At 45.3% G+C, this 25451-nt stretch overlaps 1 protein-coding gene across 8 annotated transcripts in view; it reads left to right on the top strand.

Moving 5' to 3' along the window:
• The window catches only part of CD151 (CD151 molecule (Raph blood group)), a 169630-nt gene that overhangs the window by 1469 nt on the left and 142710 nt on the right, over nt 1-25451 (top strand). For all 8 annotated transcript variants that reach the window (XR_016466758.1, XR_016466759.1, XR_016466757.1 and 5 more), the window contains exons 2-7: nt 11424-11543; nt 16544-16647; nt 17308-17499; nt 21894-21968; nt 24289-24393; nt 25209-25364. Coding sequence is in view for 4 of the 8 variants with exons in the window: in XM_031609030.2 (XP_031464890.1) it covers nt 16564-16647; nt 17308-17499; nt 21894-21968; nt 24289-24393; nt 25209-25364 (612 nt within the window). In the remaining 4 variants the exon portion in view is untranslated. The remainder of the gene's footprint in view (nt 1-11423; nt 11544-16543; nt 16648-17307; nt 17500-21893; nt 21969-24288; nt 24394-25208; nt 25365-25451) is intronic.

Here is a 25451-nt window from a genome sequence, read left to right as displayed (position 1 = left end):
CCCCATCCTGCTTGACTGTAACTGCTATCAAATGATGATTGCTTGAGATGAGGAGAGCATAGCGTGGCTCTTTTGAGCTATTACAGGCTGAGGTGAAGAGGAAAGGAACTGTTTCAAATGTGTCTCAGCGCTGAGCAAGCTTGGACTCAGTAAGTTTGGCAGTGGACAAAATGAGTGACAGGCTGAGCAGGACTGCCTGCACTTGGGAGGTGACTGAGTTTGTATAAAGTGAGTGCCTAGTAGTCTTCAGCATAAACTGGGGTCTAATTTTCTATCATAACCTTAGGCTTTCATGAGTGAAAGCTACCATTTTAAGAAAATCTCTTTGACACCTTTGTTTGATGTAGCGTGTCATTCGTCTGTGTGGGGAGTGGCTCTTCACTAAGCTCTATTTCACGGAGAAGAAAAAGGAGCTGTCCTTCATGCTAGTCATAGTTAAGAGCTGTGGCGCTCTGCTAGAGGATGCTGTAGGTAACAAAAACTTGCATGAGCTCAAGGTAAACTAGAAAAGTGGGTGCAGAAAGTTTTCTGAAGGAGTTTGTATATAGGACAAGACCCCAGTCCAAAAACTGTCGGGATCTTGGGAATACTTGGGGCAACATCACTTAGATTTTACCTGAGGCATCTGATGGCAGTCCATCAAAGAGTGGTGTCCTGCATGTGTGGGTCTTCGCTCTGGCTTGCTACAGCTGCTCAAAGATGCTGATATTTCAAGTCAGATATCCTTGCTGAGAGCTTGAGTTGTGAGCGGGAGCAGCTGGCAGCCTTTGAGCTTCTCTGTGTAAGTACCCTGAGATTACATCCTTGCTCTGTAGTGTCCTGATGTCCTTGTGTTCCTGTTATGGACATCTTTTTGTCCACATGCCATATTTCTGCAAAAAACATCTTGTTCTGAAACTTCCATCAGCTACCCAGTGCGTGTGACTTCTGTTAAATAATAGCCTAGTTTCTTGGTAGAGTCCTTGTGTAATGGGGGAGAATCATTGGTCTCAGCTGCCTGGTAAAAGTCCTGGCAGTCCTTGCTCCACGTTGGCCTCAGTAAACAGTGAGAACATATCTTGTCTGTTTGTTTGGAATAATGTCCCGTGTGTGACAGCTGTTGTGTTTCACTCTGGAGTCCAAAGTGGTTAGTCCTTCCTGCTATATGTTTTTTTTGTGTGCGCTTAACAGCCACATTTTCTTCCTATCTCAAGGCAGGTGTACTATGGGAGGACTTGCTGTTAGGGACAGTGCCAAGAGCAGAGCACTTGAGTAGGAGGAGCTTTGATAGCAAGGCTGAAACTGTGGCTCTCCTTCTCTTGAACCCATTATAGAAGCCATCTTCTGAGTTACCAAAGAGCACCACCCTAAAAAGATTTTCCAAAAATGCTTTGGCTTCCTAGCCTTGTGCAGAAGGAAAGCACCGTGCCAGTTTGGAAGCAAGCAGGAAACAGGCACAGCAATTTGGCCTAAGTCTGTATTTGAGATAAACACGACCACATTTCCTGCCCTTCAGGGTTTAACTCAGTGATTTGTGCTGTCATTAGTGCTGTGTAGGATGAACAGCAGCAGCCCTTTGCAGCATTGCTTTTCCTTTTGCTGCCAGGTAGTTCTACTAAAAGCAAAACACATTGTGTTCTGTCAGAATGCAGCATGGCACAGGAGAAATGAACTGCCTCACTTCACTCCCATTGACTGCCAACCCCTTGCAGCCTGTGCAGCATCAGCAGCTTTGCTGATCAGTGTGAGATTTTGTGGCTGTGACCCCTGCTAGCGCAGTTTGGCACGCTGTCTTGCCATGTACTGCCTGTGTTGTTCCTGCTTGTCTGCAAAATTGTTGTGTTCCTTTCTCTTCCCACGGCCCCTTTTCTTCCTCCAAACAGCAGATGATGAATCCAGCCTTAAGTGAGTGCTGCCATACTGCTGTTGTTCTGGCTTACGCTTTATGTTGCTTCTTTGTGAGTAGAGTAAGGCATACATTGTCAAAATCCTGGCTCTGCAAAGGACATTTCTGGTGTGGCCTCCTCAAATTTTTGCTATTGGGTGTGAGAGATTGTTCAGCAAGGGGGTGGAAGAAAGCTGCTTGTATCCCTTTGTGAAGCAAAAATGCTAGGTGGGGGTGGCTGATGGTGTGGTATCTGTCTGTTAAGAAGTTTCCAAGGAACATTCCGTATTATTCACAGCTAGTCAAAGTTGTAGTGCATATCTGTGGCTGTTTCCTTTGCACATACACAGACCAAGGAACAATTCTCTTGCTTTTGAGGAAGCCCTGAAGGAGTTGTGAGCTATGTGTCCCGTAGCTGGTTGACCGCTGGTAAATTTCACTTCTGTGAAGTCTGGCTTCTGTTTCAAACAATCTTGTCTGGTGTCTCCAGGTCTCTTATAATGCAATCATGTTGTTCCTGTGATTTTTCTTGTGCCATCTGCCAAAGAATAAAGCTTTGAAAGATAAAATGTGGAAGTACCAAATGTGAAAAACAAAAATAGGGGAGCTTTGCTGTTTCATGTTCAAGGCTCAATGTTCTGGCTCAGACTGACAAAAAGCTCATGAAAAGACCCTCCTGCACTCCCCAACTGTATCTCTGCTCCTGGACATGACACTAGGTATCTCCAGCTGCTCCCTGACCACTTGTACCAACTGCTGAGATCAGGGATAGCCAGAGGGAGGGTGACTCCTGGAAATTACAGCACATCCCTACTTCCTTGGCTGTGAGGAATGGAAACCAAGTCTTCCAGGTTGTTAAAAATCCTCTAGATCCTTCTGGTGAAGATCAGGTCTCCTTCCTTCTCTCTTCTTCATCCTTCCTTTCAAACTCTGAACACGATTTTCCTCTTGCTGCAGCAGCGTGCACTTTGGCAGAGCCCAAGAGTGGTGACCATCTCTCCAATATGGGAGAAACACCCCTTTCCCTGTGCCTGAAGCTCAAGTGTGGAGGGAGAGGCTGGAAGTGAAGGGCTGCAGGATGCAGATGAGGTGAGCTGTCAGGTCTGCAGAGAGCACCTCGCACCATCCCTCCTGAGGGCACAGAAGCCATTTGCTGCCAGCTCTTGGTAGATATCAGCACTGTAATAGCAGCACTGATGAGCATCTCGGCACTGCTCTGCTCCTTCCCGCCTGTCAGGCTCCTCTGCCTGTGATCTCAACAGCCTGGCATCTGGGAGAATGGTTTCAATCAGTCCTATTAATCCCAAGTCCTGGCTGCTATACCGTAATAAAATTCTAGGCAGAATGAGCAGGAGAATAATTGCTGTTTTGCACTCCTGATATTTCATGTCAAAATAAGAGAGGTTGGAGCTGCGTTTGTGTATGAGTGGCTCAGTCCGTGTTTCTCACACAAAATTGCTCTTGCTGGTCAGGTGCTTATGGTTCTTCTCTGCTAGCTGGACATGTGCCAGAGGTAGAAAGGGTGTAAACTTAAGTAGGTGGTGGCACACGTATGTGTGCATTTTTTGATGCCAGCAGTGCTGGATACTAGTGATGTTTGTCTAGACAGATGGGAAAGGACATCAGGAGTTAATGTTCTTCAGAGATTAATGGAATACTTAACAGCTATATAACTTCAGTTGGATGTTGACCCACAGCCACAGTCAGCAGGGTACAGACCACCAAATACAGTTTTAATCATGCAGTGAGCTCCGTGCTACGAATTGTAGGCTGCATCCATGCAGGCTGCCACTGAGTTGCTTATCATACCTACTGCTGAGCACGAGTGTAAAAGGCGAGAGCGCATCCAAGTGAGGATGTGGGAAGCAGCGTGGTGAGAGGAAACAAAACAATCTTGGGAAAGGGTGGAAATGAGAAGTGTGGGAGGTGTGAGGAGGGATGTCGCTCAGAACCACAGGTTGTTCCTGCTGGTTTCTCCTGACAAAGGCCCATTATTGCTGAGCCAGAAATAGGTGACATCAAACGCTTGGCACTGGCTGTTGTTTCTTATCTATTGCTGGTACTGGGTCTGAATGCAGAAGGAGTAAAGTTCACTTTTGCAGCCCCAGGGAAACAGAACAAAGGAGGGGGAGCTGGGGCAGCAGAAAGAGTTGCCAGGCTCTACCTGGATGTCTGTACTCAGATGGAGTTTATTCCTGTAGCTGTGGAGTGCAAGATGCACGCTCGTTAGAAGCTGCGTGGTTGTGCTGAAATATGCAATGTTTCCCATGTATCTTTGCTGTCAAAACAGCGGGACAGGTTGGAGATGCAGTCGGAAAAAGATCTGGATGAGTTGAAATTATATCTGATGCCTCACCCTAGAACACTTCCCCCTTATGTGGGAGAAGTAGACAAGGGAAACACCAAGAGGCTAATTACTATTTTGCACTCCATATACTGTGTGCCAGATGGAGTTGGGTTTTGGGGTCTGGACCGTGTTTGGGTATGACCAGCTTGGTCCATGTTTCTAACCACAATTCTTTTGGCTGGTCAGGTGGTTGTGGTTCTCCCCTGTCAGCTGGAAGAGTGCAGTACAGGTCTGCACTGAAACACAGGTAGATGCGATTCAGGTAGTAGTGCAATCAGCTATTGGATGGAGGTGGCTCCTTAGAAAGATGTAAGCATAAAAAGCCACTAGTGGAAGCAGATTGCTGGTCTTGTGGGATGAGGAGGGGTGGTCAGGAAGGTTAACAGCTTGGCAGCTGGTTAGATACAAACTGTGGCTTACCAGCCTCACGTACACAGAGGGTTTTAGGCTTGTACTGGCTTCGTATATTTAGACTTTCAGCTCTGTACATCACCCAGCAAACTGGTCACTTGTGAATGTAACTGGACTGCAAACAATGGATTATTTGACTTTTCCATTGGTTAAATTCACTTCAACCAAGAGATGTTTGGGGTAGGAATTTCTGGAGGGGAGGTTTTTGTTGTGTTTGAGCCTTAATGACCTGTTGTCTGCTAATCTGCCAGAGCAAGAGCAGCAAATATCTGCGTGGTTGTTTTCAGAGTGCACTGATCCTCATTGACCCCAACAGTCCAACATTAGATTAAATAAGTCCATTTTACACACTGTGGGAGCCCGCATGTGGATGCCATTCATGCTGGCATGTCTGGCATGGCAGCCCGTGAGCGTGGAGGAGGCAGGCGTGAGTCACAGCTTGTGAATGTCAGTATCTCTTCTTAGCCTTGGTGGAATCCAGAAGGGAGGAGTTCATGCCCCCGTATCAACCCCCATGTTGCCCTGGAGACAGAGGTGATGTTTCATTTCGCTTCATGGTGGCCGTAAGCTGCAGGCAGAGCTCCAAGGGTGACTGCAGGGAGCCACCTAAACTGTCCATCTGTTCCTTAAATATAAACTCTGCACATGTTTGGGGAAGCGTTGGGCTTTGTGCTTGTCAATACAGTTCGTTCAGCACAGAAGGGGTGGGTCTGGTGCAGTGTGGAGCACTGCTTACTGAGGAGTGGTGCCACCGGCTAGCAGAAAAATGTGTTTAGTTGCCTTAGGTCTCCCCTCACTATATAGAGAGCAGAGCAGCTGCCTCTCACCCCCGTGAGAGATGTGGCTTAGATGAGAGGTGTGCAAGAGGTGGGATGGGTGATTTGTGATTTGCCACAGCCTGCTGTAGCCTGCAATTTACCTTGTCATCTTGAGGATTTTTTTTCTTTCCACTTTTATGCATAGGACCTCTTCGTACATTTGAGGAGGAGGAAATGTTGGGCTGCTAACTGCTGTGCCTCTGAGTTGTGGGTTGCTGTCTCATTCCTGCTCCTGAGAAGGGAACATACAAGCATATTGCTCAGCTCCTGTGATGTGCTAGGGAATGAGCTTAACAAAGCCTCCTCTATTCATTGCCTGGGCTTTCCTCCTGTGTGTTCCCAGGCAGGAAAAAAGGGAATTTAAACCACTGTACTTACAAGGAAAAATCCTGGCTGTTGATCTCGCCTTAGAGTTGGTCAGGGTACTGGGGAAATGTGGTCCTTGACTCACAGCTGTGCCATAAGGAACCTGCAGGGAAGGAAAAGCAGGCAGCTGCAGGGGAACACTCTGCTTACTCTGGTGTCAAGATGTTTGCCATTTTCCTATCACAGAGGAAAATGCTCTGCTGCTTTTTACCGAGTGCAAAGTAGTAGTACAAAGCCTGAGCATATGCCAGTGACATTTGGAGAGGCTCCCAGAGGAACGAAGTGTGTGTTTACTCCCATTTCTTGAAGTGTTTTTTGAGTCATCCTGCTATTTGAGAGTTAATCCAAGTTGTTCCAGACAGGTAGGATGGACTACTTTAAGCCTTTAAAATTATAACCTTTGAAATAGTGGGAAGTCAAATGAGATTATATGGTCCCTCTAGATGTGAAAATTGGCTCTGCAGGGAGGGGGGAAAAAGAATTAGGTATCAAACTCCTTTTAAGCATTCCAGTAACAAGTCTTGTTCATACAGTGCTGGAATCACCTGAAGGCTTGATGAAGTAATCCATGGCAGGATTTTTTAGCTGCATCTGAAGTGCAGCCGCTGACACCTGTTAGAGGAACCCCCTTTCATTTTCCTAACCCTCCCTGCTCCAAATGAAGCAGACCATAGTGACAGACCTGCCAAAGCCCAGCGCACCTCTGAGCTGATTATAGCTCTGTTTCCTTCATGAAGCTGCCACCTGCCTTTTGCCTGTAATTTAAGTGAAGCAGCACAGAGTACCTATGTGAGCCCAGTTCCCAGTGCTGCTGCTAGCAGCTCTGGCTGATGGCTAGGGGGTTTCTTTAGAGCCTGCTGGAGTGTGCTCTGGACTTGGGGACTGCTTTTTGCCTCTGCCTTCAGCCTTGGCAAAGGGCCAGCAAGTAATTGTCTTGAAGACAGCTCTCTCTTTTTCCAGTTATTTATTCACATGCTGATGCTTCCCGGTTAAGTTTGGAGGCTAATCTAAAAACAGTAGCATAAATGGTTCTGGTGGAGTCCTGAAAGCCTGCTGCATGGTGGGGCACTGGAAGGGGGAGAAACATTGCATTTTTGGTGGGGGGTTGTTTGATTTTTGCTGGAAAAACGATCCTTCCTCAATGCTGCCTCATGCAGCGTGGATTGGGTGTTTTCAGTATTGCTTCTATAGCAACAGGAAAGAGACAGCTCCTATGGACCAGGCTCTCAGCTCCAGAAAATGAAAAGTCACTTAATTTGCCCTTGGTTGTGCTTGATATTTGATCTGGCTCTAGTGAAGTATTTGTAGCTCTAAAAAGGAATAGAACTCCTGAAAGCATTTGATTGCTCCAAAATGGACCACTTGGAGATCTGGACATTGTGGGTAGTAATAAGGACTGATGGTCAGAAGAAATTTCTTGGCTGTTCCTGTGGTACTGCTTTTAGAGAAGTGGATATTTCCAGGTGCGACACAGGAGGGGAAGCTCCTGCAGGTAGTGCCAGCAGCTCTCTAGCTGCCATACCAAGGTGAGAGTTGCTGTAGGCGACGTTCCCTTTGCCATCAGCACACAGGGGTACTGCTGGGTGCATTGCCCCATTCCTAGTTCTGCAGGTACCTGATCTATTGCTAATGCACTGAGAAGTTGTCACTTGTTGCTGGCACCAGTACTCAGCTAATCAGCAACATGTCTGAAGTGATAAGACTGTTACCTTCGTTTCCACTGTCAAATCCTTTCTCAGCAGTTGTTAAAATACAGCCTTTGTGCAGCTTAGTCTGAGGCTGGCTGCCTGGGTCAGGGCTGTGTTCTGACTTGGAGGACTTTGGCTTTGTCATTTCCAGCACAGAAAGCCAAACAAGATCAGCCTGGTTAAAGCAAAACAAGCGTTGCACAGCCGTTAAATGTAGCCAGCTTTTCTTATGTTCTGCTCTGCTGTCTGCAGCCAGGTGTCTCAGGTGCAGGCATGGAAGTGCTAAGAGGTAATGATTCCTTTTTTCTTTGTTGAGTTACTTTGAAGGAGGTTAAGACTCTTTCAGGCTGTGAGACTGTTGGACTTTGTGCCAATGAGAAGCAAGGAACAGTGACATCAACTGCCCATCTTCTCTTCTAAAAAATGCTGGTCATGTTTTTGCACTTCAAGTGCCAAGCATTCATTTGTGAACTAACTGAGGTGGCGACCTGCTGTGAGCATGCACCTGGGATTGGAGGTAGCTGGAAAATCATCTGGCTTTTAGTTAGTTGCATTTTCACTGCTGAGATTAGTAGGGAATAGCAATGAAAGCACCTCTGCAAAGAGACTGCAGTCAAACTCTGGACGCTAGCCACAGAACGTCCTTAGGTTAGTCTTTGCACCAAGCCTGAACCTCTGTGTAAGAAGCCACCTGTTTATAGAGTGAATGCATAATTGTGATCACTGCATTATTTGGAAATGGCTTTGAATTCATGTACAGAATTGCCTGAGTAGCTCTGTGGGGGCTGGGAGGATTGTAATGAGTGCATTTATTGGCTTGGTCCTAGTACTGGCGTGGTGACAGGGAGGGAGGCTTTGTGCGTAATGCATGAAAACACCAAGGACCCGATGGCTTTGCTTCTGAGAGCTGAGCTGAAAATGACAGTGTCATTAATAGGAGGGGATCAGGAGGAAAGCTGATTCTGCACAAACTCTTCTGTTTAGAAACGTGGCTTAATGCTACTGGTAAATTCTCCAGCGCAGACAAAGCCCTGCTTTTGAAAGCAAAACAAAACACGGCGCCCATGAACAGAGATGGGAAAACAGAATTTATAATATCAATAGTGGGCTGTAATGAGCATGGTTTGTCATGTCTGTTGGCTAACCCTGACCTGTCTGAATTGCTATTCCTTATCCCAGCAAACTCTCCTTGCTGTGAGCCTTCTGCAAACACACCCCAGCTGCTGATTTCTGGCACTTCAAGTGCAAAAGAAAAAAGGCGGTTATTGTTTTGTGCCTCAGTTCAATGACTGGTGAAGTGGTTCCTGTGTATAAATAGTGTTGAGTGCTAGGGCATCCTTCTGAATAAAGGAGGCCTTATTAGATACAAGATGATGTTGCTGGACACAGAAGGAGTTCCCATTAATCATGTGCTGGGTGCCGCTCTGTGTGCTGCCTTCCAGCTCCTGCCATGGTCAGTGTGTTTGGAGGGGTTGATTTTTTCCCCAGGTTATTGAGTTCTGGGAGCAGTGGCTGGGGCTTTCCAAGCTGGGGATGTTTTGCAAGGACTGGAAAGCATTAGCAAGCATTCTTGTTTGTGTTGTAGCAGAACAATTCTGGAGCACGATCACAGTCCTGAGCATGCTTGATTGTTCTTTCTCTCTCAATTTCTTCTCCTCCTTCTCTTTTTACTTATTTATTTATTTATTTTAATGGTTGTGAAATCAGTTTAGCTGTAAAGTCCCTTTTATCTTTAACAGTCATGCAGCAAGCCATCGTCTCTCCCAGATTTGACTAACCCTCTTGTAAAACATGTTAATACACAAGTATGCATGTGGTGCTGAACATAAATATCTTTGCTAAGTTTGAAGTTGATCTCACTGCTATTTTTGTTTTGGCAACTCCCTTCCTTGTGGAATACAGTTATGGAAAAAAATCAGAGGGACAGCTAAGTGATCTGAGAGACAGCTCGTACTGAAGAGCAGGTGTCTCCCCAGATGCTTTAGGCACATACTTCTTCACTGAATACCAGGCTTCTATCCATATTAACGAGAGTTAAGGGTCTACGTCTCTTGAGGGTTTTATGTAGAATTAACTTGCTAGAGCAGAAGGAAGGAGAGAATTTGCAAGTGTTTGAAAGAGTGACAAACTTGTGCCAGAACCTAGCTTTGTAACATCTGTGGAGATGGTGTCTGGACACAGAGGGTTTGTTCTTGTCCAGGACAAGATTTTGCTAATTTAAGGCCTTCAGAAAGGTGTTGTTGCAGTGAGAGGTAGGGCCAAAGAGGGTCTGCCAAAGGTGACCAAGAGACCTCACTCTTCCTTGAAGGTCAGTGACTTTCTAGGTTGTCTCCACCTCTGCCAGAGCCACTGTGCAGAGACGTGTTAGAAAGAGATGAGGATGTTGCTTTGTGCTCCTCATTTCTCAGCAGCTAGGAGTGAGCAGCTCCTGTACTGGACTCTCTGCAGTGAAGGAAAATGATGCCCTGCTCTGAGGAGCGTATCATTGTTCAGACAGCGTGCAAAGAGTAAAGGCTGTTTCCAGGCTGTTCTCTAGGGAATCTTGTTTGATTTCCTCCTCAGGGAGGAGGGTCTTGGACTCAGATCTGCTTTGCTTGTCTCCCCTTTGCCAAGTATAAATGAAAATTCCTGAGAAGAAGCTGCTTTGCCTCACTGGATGCCTGGCTCCTGTTCTGCCTTCTCCACTGCCCCTGAGGCATAAGTACATTGACTTTCCAGCATGTTCCAGCATGCTGTAATGGAAAACAAAACATTCAGCTTTGCATCCTGGGTCAGCTTTTTCTTTGGAAAGTAGTGTGGGAGCAGCAAGAAGCAGATGTAAAAATGGTACTGCAGCAAGGCTGCTTCAGGAGTGTCAGAGCTTGGTCTAGCCTCAGGACCAAGGATGTGTCAGAGCTTTTGCTTGTTTTCCCTTCTCCCCCCAGTTCCTCAAAAAGTTCTCTTGTCCAGTTTTCATTTATGATTCTGGGATTTTGGTGTACAGCTGTATGGCTCAAGTGTAGGGATTTCCACTGTTTCTCTCAAGAGATTTTTCTGTGGTCTAGAGGCTACAGAGTAATGTGAATTAACAAGTTTCTAGTTCTTAGCAGAGCATTCCTGTTCAAAGGGAATGGAAGCAGGGGTAAACCAAGCTGATTATAAGTGAATGTGTGCTGTCTGTACTATGCCAGAAAAAGGCCTGCGGGAACCTCCCGTGAAGATAATAGAAAGTTAAAATGGTTATGAATTGTGTTGAATTTGATCTGATAATAAGAAGTAACCCTTTTCTCTTCACAGATGGTTTGCAAACACTTCATTATCCCACCTTGGCAAGTCAGGGAATTTTAGTGCTTCCATTTCCCAGAGGGGCAATGGATAAAAGACTTTAAGCCTTAAGCTGTGAAGTAAGTTAGCATCAGGAGCTCCTAACCCCTGGAAGATGAGGATGAATGTGTGCAATGAGTTCTGGCACTGTATGCTCCCCACTTTCCTCTTTCCTGGCGGTTTAGAAGTGCCTACTCATGGCTGGGTTCAGAGCAATGATCCAGTGATCATTTTAAAGCACTTAACAGTACAGCATCCCACTGTACAGATGGGTCTTCTTTAAGAGCTTTCTTATGAAGCTGTTCCTGGACTGTTCAGACCGGAATGTCACTGTGGTTTGTTCACAGTCTTGACAGGAGCAGTAGCAGCATTTATAAGATGCTGCAGACATAAATGTAAGTGCATTCTGGCAGGTTCGTACCATCAGGAGATCTTTACAGTGCAGTCTAACTCTTCCCCATTAACCAGTGCACACTTTCCAATTTAATCAAATGCATTCATATTGTCTTGTGAAACCAGGCACTCTCTACTAAGAAGATGGCTTAATGACAAAGCGTATTACCGCATACTGATTCCCATAATCATCTGTGACATAATTAATGATTCTCACTTCCTTTCTTTTTCAGCTTTCTGCTTTCCCAAATCCAGCAGAGGACCGGAACCAGGAAGAAGACTGGGTGGAAGAGAAGCTTTTGAAGAGGGCTGAAGATCTGCGGTAGTTCTGTGGAGTGCTTTGGTAGGGACAGGTCAGTGTTGAGTCTGTTGACCCATGTTGGCTGGCAGTTTTGGTAGATAATGAAACTTTGTAGTTTTGTAAATCAGTGCAATTCATTAAAAGCTATAGAGCTCCTCTGCTGGGAAGGTTTCATCTAACGGCTTCTTGCTGCTTTCTGGGCTGTGCAAGATATGCTGGTGAGTTGATAAGCAGCCAGAGGCCATTTCTTCAAATAATCCCCTGAGGTACGTGAAGCAGTGGTGGTAATATTATTGTTTTTACAGAGGGGGAACTTGAACACAGAGGTCATGTTTTCAACAGCTGGAGCTTAGTCTTGCTGGAGAATGAGGTTCTTCAGTCAGTTCACTGATGCTAAAAAGTTTCTGTCCCATAGCTGCATTGCACGTACCAAGGAAAGTGTGTTTGTTCAGTTTCCAGGAGCTGCCTCAAGGTTGGAGTTATCTGGTCCAGCTTTCCAGGCAGCTGTACCTTGCCCCCCCATCCAGCAGCATGCCTGTATTTGAGGTAGCTGTATTAGCAGGAGGCCGATAATATTGGACTTAGAGCCCTTTGGGAGCTGCACTTTCCTAGCAACATAGGTGCAGCAGGATTTCCTGCAGCACATCTGTCTTGTGTGCATTGGCAAAGATTGGCTGCAGGGCTGCATTTTGCCTTTGCTTCCTGCTGGGCATTTAGTTATGGGAATGAGTGTGGTATAAGGTGTGGGATATTCTGTTTTGTCGCAGTTCATAAAAAATATCTATAAAAGTGACACATTTAGGATACCAATTTTCTTACCATCATTCATTATTTTAAAGTATTTTTTAAAAACTCTTTTAATGGCCTGGGAGCTATTTCATTTGCTTTGGCATTGTTTCTTTACCATCCATCAGGTGCTGCTTTAGGGCAGGTTCTGCAGAAAAAGCCTGCAGACCTGGATTTCTTTGCTGTTTAATTAAGTACTGTTACTGTGTGCAAGTTGAGGCAAATGGACCTAGAGGAGTCTGCTATGACTAAATGAATGTCTAGCCAGCATGAGAGTGTGTGTGTGTGTGCCTGCCACGTGCTTTCTGAGCTGTGGTGTAGGTGCGTGCCTGTGTATGCCTTTGGCTCTGCCAGTAAAAATACAGTGGTCTGTCTGATGTGATATACCACAGAGATTTCAGGTGCCTCAGTGTCAGTGCAACAAAATGCTGCTTGTGCAGTGCTTCTGCTGCCCTGTGCTTAGCATGCAGAACTGGGGCCAAAGTACTCAACTACTGGTGCATTCCTCTTGTCCAGTTTGTCCTAAGTGTTCATGCTCAATAAGGATGAGAGCCCAAAACTGGTTGCCTGGAGCTTGTCATGCTCACAGCTGGCATTCTTTGGGCTGCAAGGCTTCTCACATTCTTACATAACTGCTAGATTTAGGGTATTTTGTGCCTCCTGCACTGGGAAGAAAGAGCAGCAGCAAGCGATGGCTAACGTCCTTGCCCAAGGTCATGCAGGAAGCCAGATCAGGTGGACAGTTAGATTCAAGCTGTTCAGTGTCTAATTTATTGAATTAATCTTCAGACTGTTTCTTCTTTCATGTGCAGCTTCTGTCACACTGAGATTTTTTCCTTGTTTTCTTGTTTCCACCCATCTTTGTGTATTTTATTTCGGAGCGTTATTTGTGAGCATGGTAGGAACCTGCTCTTGATTTCTGGTAAATAAATGTAAAAGTATCTCTTTTCATTGCATGACTAAGTTTCATTGCCTACATTCTGTGATTACTTTTTAAATTGAGTTTACTGATGAAGCCACTCTCTATTGGGTTGGACCAAATGAACTTCGTTATGAAAATGTTTTTGGTCTTTCAGCCACTTTTTCAATTAGCAAAACATTTCCTGTTATTGAGCTCATGTCTTATTAATATGGTTTTATGCATCTGTAAATACACCCTTGTGGCATGGCTTGCCATTTTCTGTTCACCGAGGAGCTCATTTATAATTATCTCTGTGATTCAGAACAGACCTCTGCTTCTATGTTTGGAAATAAAACTCAGCCGTGCATGTTAACTAACGTTGCTTGTTCTTGTCCAGTTTCAAGAGTGTTTCACATTGCTTCTTGTGGGTCTGTTATCAGTACTGAAGCCAAGAGACCCTGCCCACATCACAGAACTCTGCACAAGAACCTGAATCCCCCATCATTCACTACAGTGCTGTAGTACAGATCAGCACCTCTGTGCTTTTTGGGGCCACAAGGCTCAGAGCCCAATGCCATCCTTAGCCTGAGCAGCAGAGCATGGCTTGCCCTAGCTGTAAGAAGAGCATGGTGTGTGAACAGCTCGCTGTGGAGTCAGTGATCATGCTCCTGCTTAGAAAGGATAGATCATACAGGAGACAGCCCTGATTACTCTCTGATTCATGGCTTGCCATCCCTGCGTGAATCACTGTGCTCTGTAAGCCTGCAGCTGTTCCCTGCCAGCTTACTGGAAGCAGATAGATCCCCTCCTCCCAGCAGCGAAGCTGAGCTCTGTGAAAGGCCCTGCTTGCTGTGCTCAGTGGAGCAGGACCTGCTTGTGGAGCCAAATTTCAGGTTCCCTGTCATCTGCCTGCAAGTGCAGTTTGAGCTGTGAGCAGCTGGCCTTGTGTTTCTGAGGTCTCAGATCAGAAGGAGGTGCAAGTTGGTGACACATGGAAATAACCGTGCTGGCTGTTTTTTTGGAGGGGGAGTTTCTAGAGTCCTCTGGAGCTGAGGGTCTAGCCCAAGGACAGTGAACATTGTTAGCATTCACAGCATCCTCTGAGCAAACTTGTGGTGTATGTGTTCCTGATATAAGCAGGCCTACTTACAAAGCCCAGCACAGCCTTTAGAGCCTATTTCTGGGGAGCATCTGCCTTGGTCTGAGGTACCTGTTTTGGGCTGTACAGGTGTGCATAGCAGTGGGAGCTTGCCTTGTTGCTGCCATTCCTGTTCTGTGGCTAAATGAAGCCTCTGGGAGCTGTAAATCTGTCACCTTCCCTGAATGCTGCCTTCGTGAAGGCAGCTTCTCGTTGAGAATTACAAGTCTGTTCAGAGCAGAAGATGCCACCAGCATCTATTCCTTCCCCCTGCCCCAGGCTGCAGTATTGCAGTGTGGTAATTAATCTGAGCATTGCTGGAGTTTCTCATCTTTCCTAAGGATCATGAGTGAAGTCTCCTTGATATATATGCCACCAGCTCAGAGCTGCTCTCTTCTCTAATGAAATACTATTCTGCTGCCAGCTGTTTTGTCAGATGTTATTCTAGAGGAAAATGTTTTCTTGTGAAAGAAGAGAGGGAACAGGCATGGTGGGACTGCTGGGCACGTTCTCGCCCTTACGCTCCCTGCTAGCTTTATTAGTTCCTAAAGTGCAGACCTGCCTGAGGTTTTTGAGTGTATCCTAGTGAAGGAAAAGGAAACAATTTCCTGCAAATAAAATACAGTTATGCTGCGGAATTGGCAGCTGCTCCAAGCCTTGGTTCAGGAATAAACTAAAACCAGATGAAATGTAACAGGGAAGAATACACTGACCAACCCAGCTTCCTAGCCAGCTGAGGTACATTCTGGCTGTGAGTATCCATTGCTTGCAGGTAAGAGATCTTACCAGAGGGTTTATCTACTGAAAGGTGTCTTGCAGTGGGCTTGCCAAGTTAGATGTTGTCTGTACTGCATAGTTGGGTTGCAGATCCTGTTTATCCCTGGAGGAAGCTTGTAAGAGATGAACCCCTGGAAAGAGAGGTAGGTGCTGTTTGCCTGCTTCTATGGAACTCTACAAGATTTTCAAACAGAGAAAGGAATGTATTTGCATCATTCCATATTGGCTGGTGTGGAAGGAAGAGGAGGACTTTTTTGATTGACTGCAGCTCTTGGAAGGGGAGAGATGGTGAGGATTCAGTTATACCTCTTCAAACTGCCCCACAGAGCTTCTGCTGACAGTGATGCCCTGGGCAGTGCCTTTGTCCTGTCTGCCCAGTCAGGCAGGAGTGAAATTTAATTATTATTTTTTCCTACAGGAGGCAGTGAGGAGACATGGAGCTGCACTTTCTGCTTTGGAATACTTTGGAATATAGCACATCTTTAACACTTCGCATGGGGTCTGACCCACAGCAAACTCTGGCTGTTTATGTATCTGCAGTGTTTCATGCTGTCAGACCATTCAAAGCCAGTGTTTATGTTGCTTCCTCCTTAATAGTTAGGAGGCAGCTGAATGATGAGAAGGGCTGTGAGAAATAAACAGAGTGAGGAAGAGAATTAATTATCCCAACATATTGCTGGGATTCAAAAAGAAGAGGGTGTTTGGGTGGATGACAAGTATGCTCCTAGTTACATTTGTAAAGATTAAAAATACATAGAACTTAGAGATCTATTTAAAGCAGTTTTAACAAGCATTGGTGAGCAAAAAAAACTCTCTGGAGACACATTATTCTGTAAATGCCAAAGACAGTTTCTATCATCCCCTTCAGAAGTAACAGCTAGGTGCTGCAGTCAGCCAGATCGTGGGATGTGCTGGGTAACAGGTCTGAGACTTGATTTATTTCAGTTTAAGTAGGAGGAAGTGAACATGGAACTGTACTGAAGTTTCCTTACAGTAATGTTGATTACAGTAAGATCCAGCCACTGTTTTGGCTTGGTCACAGTAAGTGCTGTGCTCATGCAGCGGTAGCTCTGATCCCTCTACCACAAGTATTAATCTTAAGGAAAATAAGCCTCCAGAAATGACAGCAGAATGAGGAGACAGAAGGAGGATGATGGCTGTGCAGGAAGGCCACATGCTGGTACCATCTGCCTCTCTTTCACACCCTGTGAGGTCTTGTGCTGTATAGGTCACTCAGATGGGTACGAGAGCTCTTAATGTAAGTAAGCACTGTCTGGCATCCCTGAAGCCACTTGAATGGCTTGCTCACTGCATTACCACAGCAAAAGGCTGGAAGTGTGAGTTCTTCAGTTCTTTGCAGGAGGTGAGGAGCAGTGCTGCCCTTTGGGAAAAGAGGCACCCGTGACTGGCTTTTCAAACTTTTCTTTTTTTTCTTTCTTTCTTTCTCCAGGAATTTGGTAAGCCTGAAAGATGCGTGAATATACTGAGAAAAAAGAAACATGTGGGACTATCTGTCTCAAGTACCTGCTTTTCATCTTCAACTTTTTTTTCTGGGTAAGAAGTTTCAGCCTGCTTCAGAGTCTCCTAGGTGGCACTGCAGATTTGGTGGCAAAGGCACAGAAGCCTTGACTTTAGTGAAGTCTTTAGAAAAAACTCTGACATCTGTGGAACCGAGACTTTGCTCCTTGGGGTGAAATCCCACCCGTTGGACTTGCCAGCCCAAGCTGCAGAAGTTGTAGTTTGACACTGGAGCTTCTGGCTGTTAATAGGTCTTATTTCAAAGAAAGGAAAATAACTGGATGCCTGAAAACATGCTCTGCTTTCACTTCACCTAGCTAACATATAACATATAACTGAGTCCTGGCAATGGAGGGGGACAGCTATAGCAAGGATAACAGATCACTCCTTTCAGCTTGGTCACAACAGCACTTCTCCAAGTAGTGCTTTCCACTGAAAACTTACAGATCCCAAAGGGTTGGTGTCCCACATAGATTGCACCTCCCCCTGCCTGGCATGCACAGTTTGCCTCCTTAAAGCCCTACCAGGGCGCTGCTCTCCATCCCAATGAGGTCTCTGTGAGTCCTTCCTTTGGTGTGAATTTCTTTAGTTCAGGTTGCAGTGCTGGGGCATCCTCTGATATCAGTCCAGTTGCTCTGGAGGTGAGAAGTTCACATATTGGATATCCCTTATTTGCTTGCCTCTGTTTTTACCCAGCTGGCTGGCGGGGCTGTGATGGCGGTGGGCGCCTGGACCCTGGCTAAGAAGAGTGACTACATCAGCCTGCTCTCTTCTAGCACATATTCAGCAACTGCTTATATTCTGGTGGTGGCAGGGGTGGTTGTGATGGTTACTGGCATCCTTGGCTGCTGTGCCACCTTTAAGGAGCGTCGGAATTTGCTAAGAGTGGTAAGTTTTGCTTTTTTTGAGGGGGATGCTCCTTTTTTATCTCTTGAAGGATGCTGAGAGGGAGGGAAACATCTTGTCTATTGTACACCAACTCTATTAATTTGTCCTAGGGCAAATACCATCAAGTTTTCCAGCTTTTAACAGCACTTTTATCTTTGTCACAAGTGACAGGGTCTACTGCATTTCATTTCATCAATCCAAATTTACTACTGCATACCTCAAAAGGACAAAATATAGTTGTAATATATCTGCACCGTGTGAGAGAATGTCTATTTGAAATTGCTCAAAACCAAATCTTGTGGCTTTTTTTCTTCCTTCTTTACTGCCTGTCCATCTTCTTTTTCTGGAAAATGGGAAGAGAAAATAAAATAGAGATACATGTAAGAAAATTGGCTTTTAACAACACTAAGTTTGTATCAAATTAACATGCTTTTTCACAGAATTATTAAAGAAAATATTAAATGGAAATTTTCTATAGTGGCAACAAAAAATAGTTCTGAAATTAAAGCCATAGAATTTTGGTAATCTGCTTTTTTTTCACCCTTCTCTATGTTACTTGCTCAGTTCCCTGCTTACCCACCTACAGCAAAGTGTGTACTGGCCCTAGGGTTTCTCTTCTGCTTCCTCCCTTGCAGATCTCCTTTTCAGTTTGGAGTGTGGCAGCATTCTTCAGTAGTGAACGCAGTGACTGAACAATCAGTGGCTCTTTGCTTTCACAGTAACAAGAAATGATGCTGCCGTAGCCCTTCACTAGCTCCTTCAACCTTGCAAGTCCTTATTCATGTGACCATCACTTTTCCCTTCTACAGAGGAGCAGAAAGAGAAGCCATGAGCAATGCTCACACTTGTATCACTGCTCTGAAGGCCTAGTAATTCCTGTGAGAGGCAGAGTAGGGCAAGGAATGGAGAATGAACCCTGGAGGAGAACACAGGGTTTGCTGATACTTGTTGACTGGACTCCCGGTCTGTAACAGTCCATTTTGGCCTCTCTTCACTTACTTTCCATGCCAAAGAGATCTCCCTTTGTCTTTTTGCCTCAGCCAGAAGCTACAGATGAAAATCCGGTGGGGTTTTCTTTGCTATTCTGCCACAGAAAACTAATAATTGTGTCTTGGGAACAAAAGGTCACGCTGTCCTTACACCATGCATCCTTTCAGAATGGCTGGTCGCGACAGACCTATTGTCTCTTCTTGCTTGTGCTCTGCTTTAGTTGCCAGTGAGTAATGTACACAAGAACCATGGCTGTGCTTGCCAGGGCCCAGTGAGCCTGCCTGGGGGCCTCTGCCAGCTCTGAGCTCAGACAGTGACTCTGACAGCTTCACACTCAGTGCCCCAGGGGCTGTGCCAGCCTGTTCCAGTTTCCCTTGGTACCAGAGGCCCGTGGCAATATGAGAGGGAATGTTGTTAGCGGCGCTCCTCTCCTTGGTGCCTCCTTGGTGCTTTTAAAAATCAGTGGGCAACTTCGGCTGCTATTTGTTTGTAAAGCACGTTTCTGGTGGTTAGTTTGTTATTCTGTTGAAGTCTCAGGAACCGGTGATTTTGCTTGCTGCTTTTCTACTTAATTATGAGTTCTAAGGGCTCGTTTCTGGTCCCTCACAGCCATGCTACTTCTTTGTCATTGCCCATTTACCTTCCTTGTGAACCTCCTTAGCCAGGTGATTCATTGAGGCTCAGGCAGGAGACATGGCATTTCATCTGCTCTGTGTCTCTGCAGTGTGTCTGCAGCCTGGTCAGTGTGAGGCTGGAGAGCAGCCCTGCTGGTGGAGCTCAAACATCAGAGGCAGCAGTGCTCTTAAGACCTGCGCAAACTTCAGCTCAGAGGCTGAAGCTGCTGCTGTGTTCACTAGGGAACCATTTCAGCAGTATTAGGCAAAACCAATGATAAATGGATTTGGCTTGCTCTCTCTTTTCTGTGTGCTGTGCTATGTCCCTGCCAGAGCAGTCAGTGTGTGATACAGAGCTGCCACTGGGGTGTTCTCTCTGTGTCAGGAAGAATCTCGTTAGGATTTATAAACTAGAACAGAACTTCTGTCTCACTTTCAGCTGAATTGCTGAGATAATTGCCAAGTGTAGCAGAGCACTGGGGAGCAAAAACCTGCATGGCCATCCTTACTCAGCTCCTATATTATACTTAGTCGAGGTGCACTCTTTCATATACAGAAGTGTGTAAAAGGAGTCTCAGGCTTACCCAAGTTTTTATTAAAGGACTTTGCTTCTTTAGATGGTAGAAAGATCTCTCCAGATAGTGATTTGTGTTGTAGGTGAATTGACTCGTTCTTTTGGAATGTTCATATAAAATATGCTCAGATTTAATGCTCCACTTGGATACTTGAAGCTGAATGAAAGAAATCTGGACTCTGTGTTGGAAGGACACACCATGCAATCCTGACTCTTGCTTGAGCCACAGTAGGAATAAATCTTGCTCAGAGCCCACCCAGATATCACACATCTCTTGCAGGCCTCTTGGGGATTCTACATTTCTTACTGGTTTCCCAGCTTCTTGGAAAGTGAGTAGAGCATGTCCCTGCTGCTCCATGCCAGAGCTGGCATGCTTCCCTTTCTTACAAAGGTCTGTTCTGAAAGACCAGCAGCTCCTGGTGAAGAGCAAGGAAAGCAGTCCTGTGCTCTGTTTGTCTCCAGAGCAAAAGCTGCCACTCCCCTATGACAGCACATGTGGTGTAATAGATACTCAAAAAGGGGCCCTGAGGGGGAGATGAAGCCAAGATAAGGATAATGATGCAGACTATCAGCAGAGACAGGTTGGGTACTTGGGTGGCAGATGCACTGACCTCACTTACAGGGGTTAACAGGGACCTCATGACTCACATTCTCTGAGCTGGATATGTGTTTGTTCGTATCCATGGTAAGCCAGCTTGAGCTGAGCTCTGGTGACACAACTCAGCTCCACCTGAATGCCACTGACATGATGACACTGAGCAGGGAAGAATAAATAAAAGAAGCTTTGCAGTTCCTTGGTTGTTCCCAGCATCCTGCCACCCTCCTTCCCCTTCTTCAGCAGAGAGATGATGTCAGGGCAGTAGGTCCCAACAAAAGAAAGCCAGCCTTTGTATCAGAGTACTCCAATCCTTTCTTGCCCCCTTTCAACCTTCCATGAGAGCTGGGACCAGCATTTAGCTATCCCCTTCTCTGCTGAGTGACTCACTGCCGTGGTATGAATGGGTACCTTGTACAAGAGAATGCAGAGACTTTTGGTGTGGGGCTGGGGAGAGAAAGCCTGAGATTGTGTGCTCAGATTAAAGCCTGGCCTGCAGATAAAAACCGGCTGGTCATCCTTTGCAGCTGCTGTATCCCAGCGGGAGTGAAAGAGGAAACCTGAGCTGCATTTGTGTTTGTGCTGTTTAATTCCTGTGAAGTAGCTCAGAATTACCTGTGTCTACCAGCCAAGGAGGGTTGTGCAGTGCAGAGAGTAACCTTTGTGTAACAGAAAGCAATCTTGCTTGTGTCCAGGGCTTCACTGTCCTTCTATGTGCTGGGGGGAGAGATGGTTTCATCGCTAGGTGTGTTTTTAGGGAGCTGTTTGCCTAATCCCTTGGGAATAGCCATGTTCTGAGCTTGAGTAAAACAGAAAGTGGGAGATGATGCGTTAGTTTTGTCCCAAGCAGGACAAGTCTTACAGGAACTTCACACAAGGTCATTGTTATAGCTGAAACTAGTGCCACTTTGGCTTCATCTACAAAAAAGATGAAGTTAGTAGCAGTTGTAGAACAGCCTAGATCTGTAAAGGAACTGCCTTTTTCTTTTCATCTAAAATTTGTCACTTCAGTAGTGCACTACAGATGGTGGTTGAGTCCCACAGAAGTCCCTAAGAATGTAAATCCATGTCTTAAACTTGTGTTTAATTGGTCTTCTATGTCCCTGGTGAAATGGGCCCTTTGTTGCCTTCTTGAATCATTTTTATAACATACGTTTCTCCTTAGTAACTTTGTGGAATGCCCTAAACAATATGAAAGCAAGCAAAAGTTTCAAAATTATTTTGTAATTATGTCAGAAGCAGATATTTTCTATGATACTAAACGTATTCATCAGGTTATCTGGCAACCACTCTCTTCTGTCTAGTGATCTTATCTTAGCTGCCTGCACTTTCCATTCTCTATATCCCTCTGGCTGTTTGAGTTAAACTCACACTTGCTTCTGCTTGTCTTCAGTTATCAAACATGTTTGTTATTTTTTTGTTTTGTTTTGTTTTTTGTTTTTGTTTTTTGACCTGTGGGATTGTTCCCTTTCTATCCTATTGAGGTCCTAATCTCAGCTGTTGCCTTTGAGATCTCCTGCAGAAAACCGTCTGCAAAGACAGTGTCATGCATTTTACTAGCTAGTGATAAGGCAGCTCCAAGCTTCTGTTCTAACATCCTATTTTTCCCATTATTTTACAGTATTTCATATTGTTGCTGTGCATCTTTCTCCTGGAAATCATTGCTGGAATCCTGGCCTATATCTACTACCAGCAGGTGAGTGGACAGCAGTCCTACAGACTCAAACCAGGGAGAGAAAACAGCTGATCATCATCCCATTTCTCTGCTCAGAATTGGGTTTTGAAGGCTTGGAACCGAGTGTCTGATTGGGATTCATCTTTCTACATGTCTATACTCACTTTCTACCCCATACAAAAGACCTTAGGTTATTCACTACTTTTGACAAAACATTTATGGTTACACCTAGGAGGCTGTTCAGCCTTGCTGCTCAGCTCCTTCTTGTGGTTCACCTTTGCAGGCTGTAGAGCCTTCTAGAAGACAACTGTTAAGGCTGTGTAGTTATATTTAAGTCACACTGCAAGCAACTGAAATGACATTAGTGCTACCTAGTATATTCAGGACATAGGAGTGATCCTTTTCCATCTAGCAAGGTAGCTACCACACTCCTGAACTTGCAAAGATGGTCCAGTTTGATAGGTCCTTTCAGGTCATTAAGTTTTTGAGGTCTTCACTTAACCAGTGTAGCTGAGGGTAACAGCATGGACTCCCAGCAGCTGCAGTTCTAATGGCACTTCTTGCAGTTGCAGAGAACAGAGGCTTAAATCATTGCTTTGTTTTCAAAGGATATTTAGCCACCAGAAAACAAACAGCTGGGAAATTGCTCTCAAGTCTGGAAATTGATTGGAAAGGGCGAATTGGAATTGTTGTCAAGTGCCTGTTTGAAGAGCAGCTGGATATTCCGTCCCATCTTGTTGGCTTCGCTGTTAGGATTCCTTACCACTCTTTTCTATGTTGAGACTTCTGTGCTTTGCATTTCCAGGATGGGCACTGGCAGTTTGTGAGGAGTCAGAGTGTTGTGAGTTCATTTGCTTGGTAGGAACCAAGAGGGGATCAGTGGAATGAGTGCATATTTTAAACTGGGAAAGATCCATCCCAGGAGCATGGCAGAAAGCTGGGGTCCATCTGTGCAAAGTCAGTAGGCGCATGTATGACAAAGGATGAAAAGGAGCTGATCCTTAGGTAGAGTAAGGGATGACACATTTGGAACTATACCCTTGAGTGCTTTAAATCATTGAAGGGCACTCTGATGGGTAGCTGCACTTTCCCCTTGCTCTGTGGCTGACAAATACCCCTTATTTGCTGGTTGCAGGCTGCTTGCTGTGTTTGCCACTGTTTTTATTTCAGCCCTTGCTTTTGGTATCTGAGGCTTGTGTGTCTAAACTCCCTTTCTTTTGTTGTCTTTGTTCCATGCTGCAGTTCTTCCCTGTGAGCCTGCAGGTAACCGCTTTTCTCCCAAGTACTAATTCTGCTAATGGATTCTCCTCTTTATTTGCCTCTGATGCCTTCCAGCTGCTGAACCTTTTGCTTTCTCTTTATTACATTAAGTCCTTTGCACTTCTGTAGAGCTTCCCAGCTCAGGATCTCAAACCGCTTTTCAAATATTTATGAATGAAGCCTCTTATCAACTCTGTGAGGTAGGTATTGTCCCCACTTAACAGATGGGGTTGGGAATAACACTATATCAAAAGGAAAATAAACTGCAGATTGTATTTTGCCCAGTGCAACATTTGACCTCTCATTTACTGCTGTACAGAATAAAAGGTATATAGAGAAGCCATCTCTACAGCTATCTGAACTGATATGTTCAGTAAGAGGAATTTAGCTAGATTAAGAACTTCCACGGAAAGAAATATTTGAATCCAATCACCTGAACCTACCAGTGGTTTATGATAGGAGAAATGATGAACTTACAGAATCGGACTTTATCTCTGTGGTTTTATAAATTTGTCACTGTTACCAAGAAATGCCATGAAGTAATCTTGCAATCACACTCTTCATCCCCTCTTCTGGCATCCTTTTTGCTGTCATTTCAAGAGGTATTCATACTATGTGATCTCAGTCCAGTGTGCTCAGGACTTATTTCCTCCTGCTCCTGGACAGGCTAATGGTGTTTTAGTATTTTGTCATAGGTTTCAGGGACAGAAGACAGCATGTGGTCTCATGGCATATTCATATTCAAGCAGGCACAATTTTGTATTGTGTCTCGGCAATCTCTTACATATGTGAGGTGAGGACCCTTATGGTGACGTGTTGCACAGACTGAAATTTGGCCCAGAATCACCTCATTCTGGTTACAAAAGTGGAAACATGGTCTTTAATCAGCTGGAAGTAAGCTTGCCTGCTTCCTGGAAGCCAATCCAGCCTTGGAAGATGACTTGAAGGAAGCTGTAGCTTCCCCTTTCTGGCTTTCTTTTCTCTTGGAACAATAGCAGTGAAACTTATGCAGGACCCTAGGTCGCCCTGAGGGGAGGTAAGTTTGCCTTGTGATTTTATCCCACTTGTCTTTTCTGTTCAGCTGAGCACGGAGCTGAAGGAAAATCTGAAGAACACCATGACTCAGAAGTACCGCAAAGAGGGAGAAGAGAGAGTGACCAGTGCAGTGGACAAACTGCAACAGGAGGTGGGTGTTGCTGATAAAGCAAATTGCACAATACATGAAGTGATGTGAGCTCTCGTCATCTGACATGACTTCTTTTGAGTCAAAGCAGGTTGGGTGGTGTGCAGGGTCTTGGCCATGCTACCAGCGGAATGGCATGGGGTAATCTCTGAATTGGATCCTCAGTAGGATTGAGTAAACAACATCTAAATTGTTCCTGGAGTGAACTGGAGTGCCGAGTCACTCTGACAGCTGTTTCTACTTACCACATGAAAGCTTTGGAGAAATTGCTGACATTTTTCATTAAGCTTCTCAGTACCCTAGAGAGCAAGATGTAATGAAAGATCCTGCTGCTACTGCGAGCTGTGTCAGGCTCTGGGGTGGTTCAAGTATGGATTGTTGCAGTTCTGACAGGCTTTTCCACAGAATGGACCTTTGTGCACAGGCATGGGTCCAGCAGTTTCAAAGCATGCAGCCTGCTATGCACATAATGCCCTGTTGCCAGGTGCATATGCAATAGTAACTGGTAATTATACCTACCCTGTTAGTGCTCTCTGGTCAGGTGATTAAGAGCCGAGGCAGCTGCAGGTGCACTCTAGCTACAGTCATCTCAGCAGTAACAAAAGTCACAACTGGTGGAAGATGAATGACGCTGATAATTAATCACCAGAATTAAAACAGAGCTCACTAATAATTATAGCAGTCAAAAAATCTAGGCTAGTGAGATTGCTGGAGTCTCTCGATAAAGGAGAGTGAAGCCCAGAGCTTGATATGGGGAGGCTGGAGGGAGAAGGAAGCTGCAGTGTTTGCAAGCTCGGCTTTGTGCTCTGTGTTTGCAGTTCAAGTGCTGTGGGAGCAACAACTACACAGACTGGGCTGACAGCATGTGGATCAAATCTCCAGAGGCCAGTGGACGGAAAGTTCCTGACAGCTGCTGTAAGACAATAACTGACCTGTGTGGCCGAAGGGACCATCCTTCCAACATCTACAAGGAGGTAAAGAACAAAAGGGCTTCAGAGCCTCTTGCCACAAAGTTTATGAAGGAGGTGGGCAGGATTTTGGGTTGGTGCTGCAAACTGTTG

This window comes from Phasianus colchicus, chromosome 5, assembly GCF_987193195.1.
Source record: "Phasianus colchicus chromosome 5, bPhaCol1.hap1.1, whole genome shotgun sequence".
In the NCBI taxonomy this organism is placed as follows: Eukaryota; Metazoa; Chordata; class Aves; order Galliformes; family Phasianidae; genus Phasianus; species Phasianus colchicus.
Note: the sequence above shows the minus strand (reverse complement) of the source record. Positions and strands in the feature narration are given on the sequence as shown.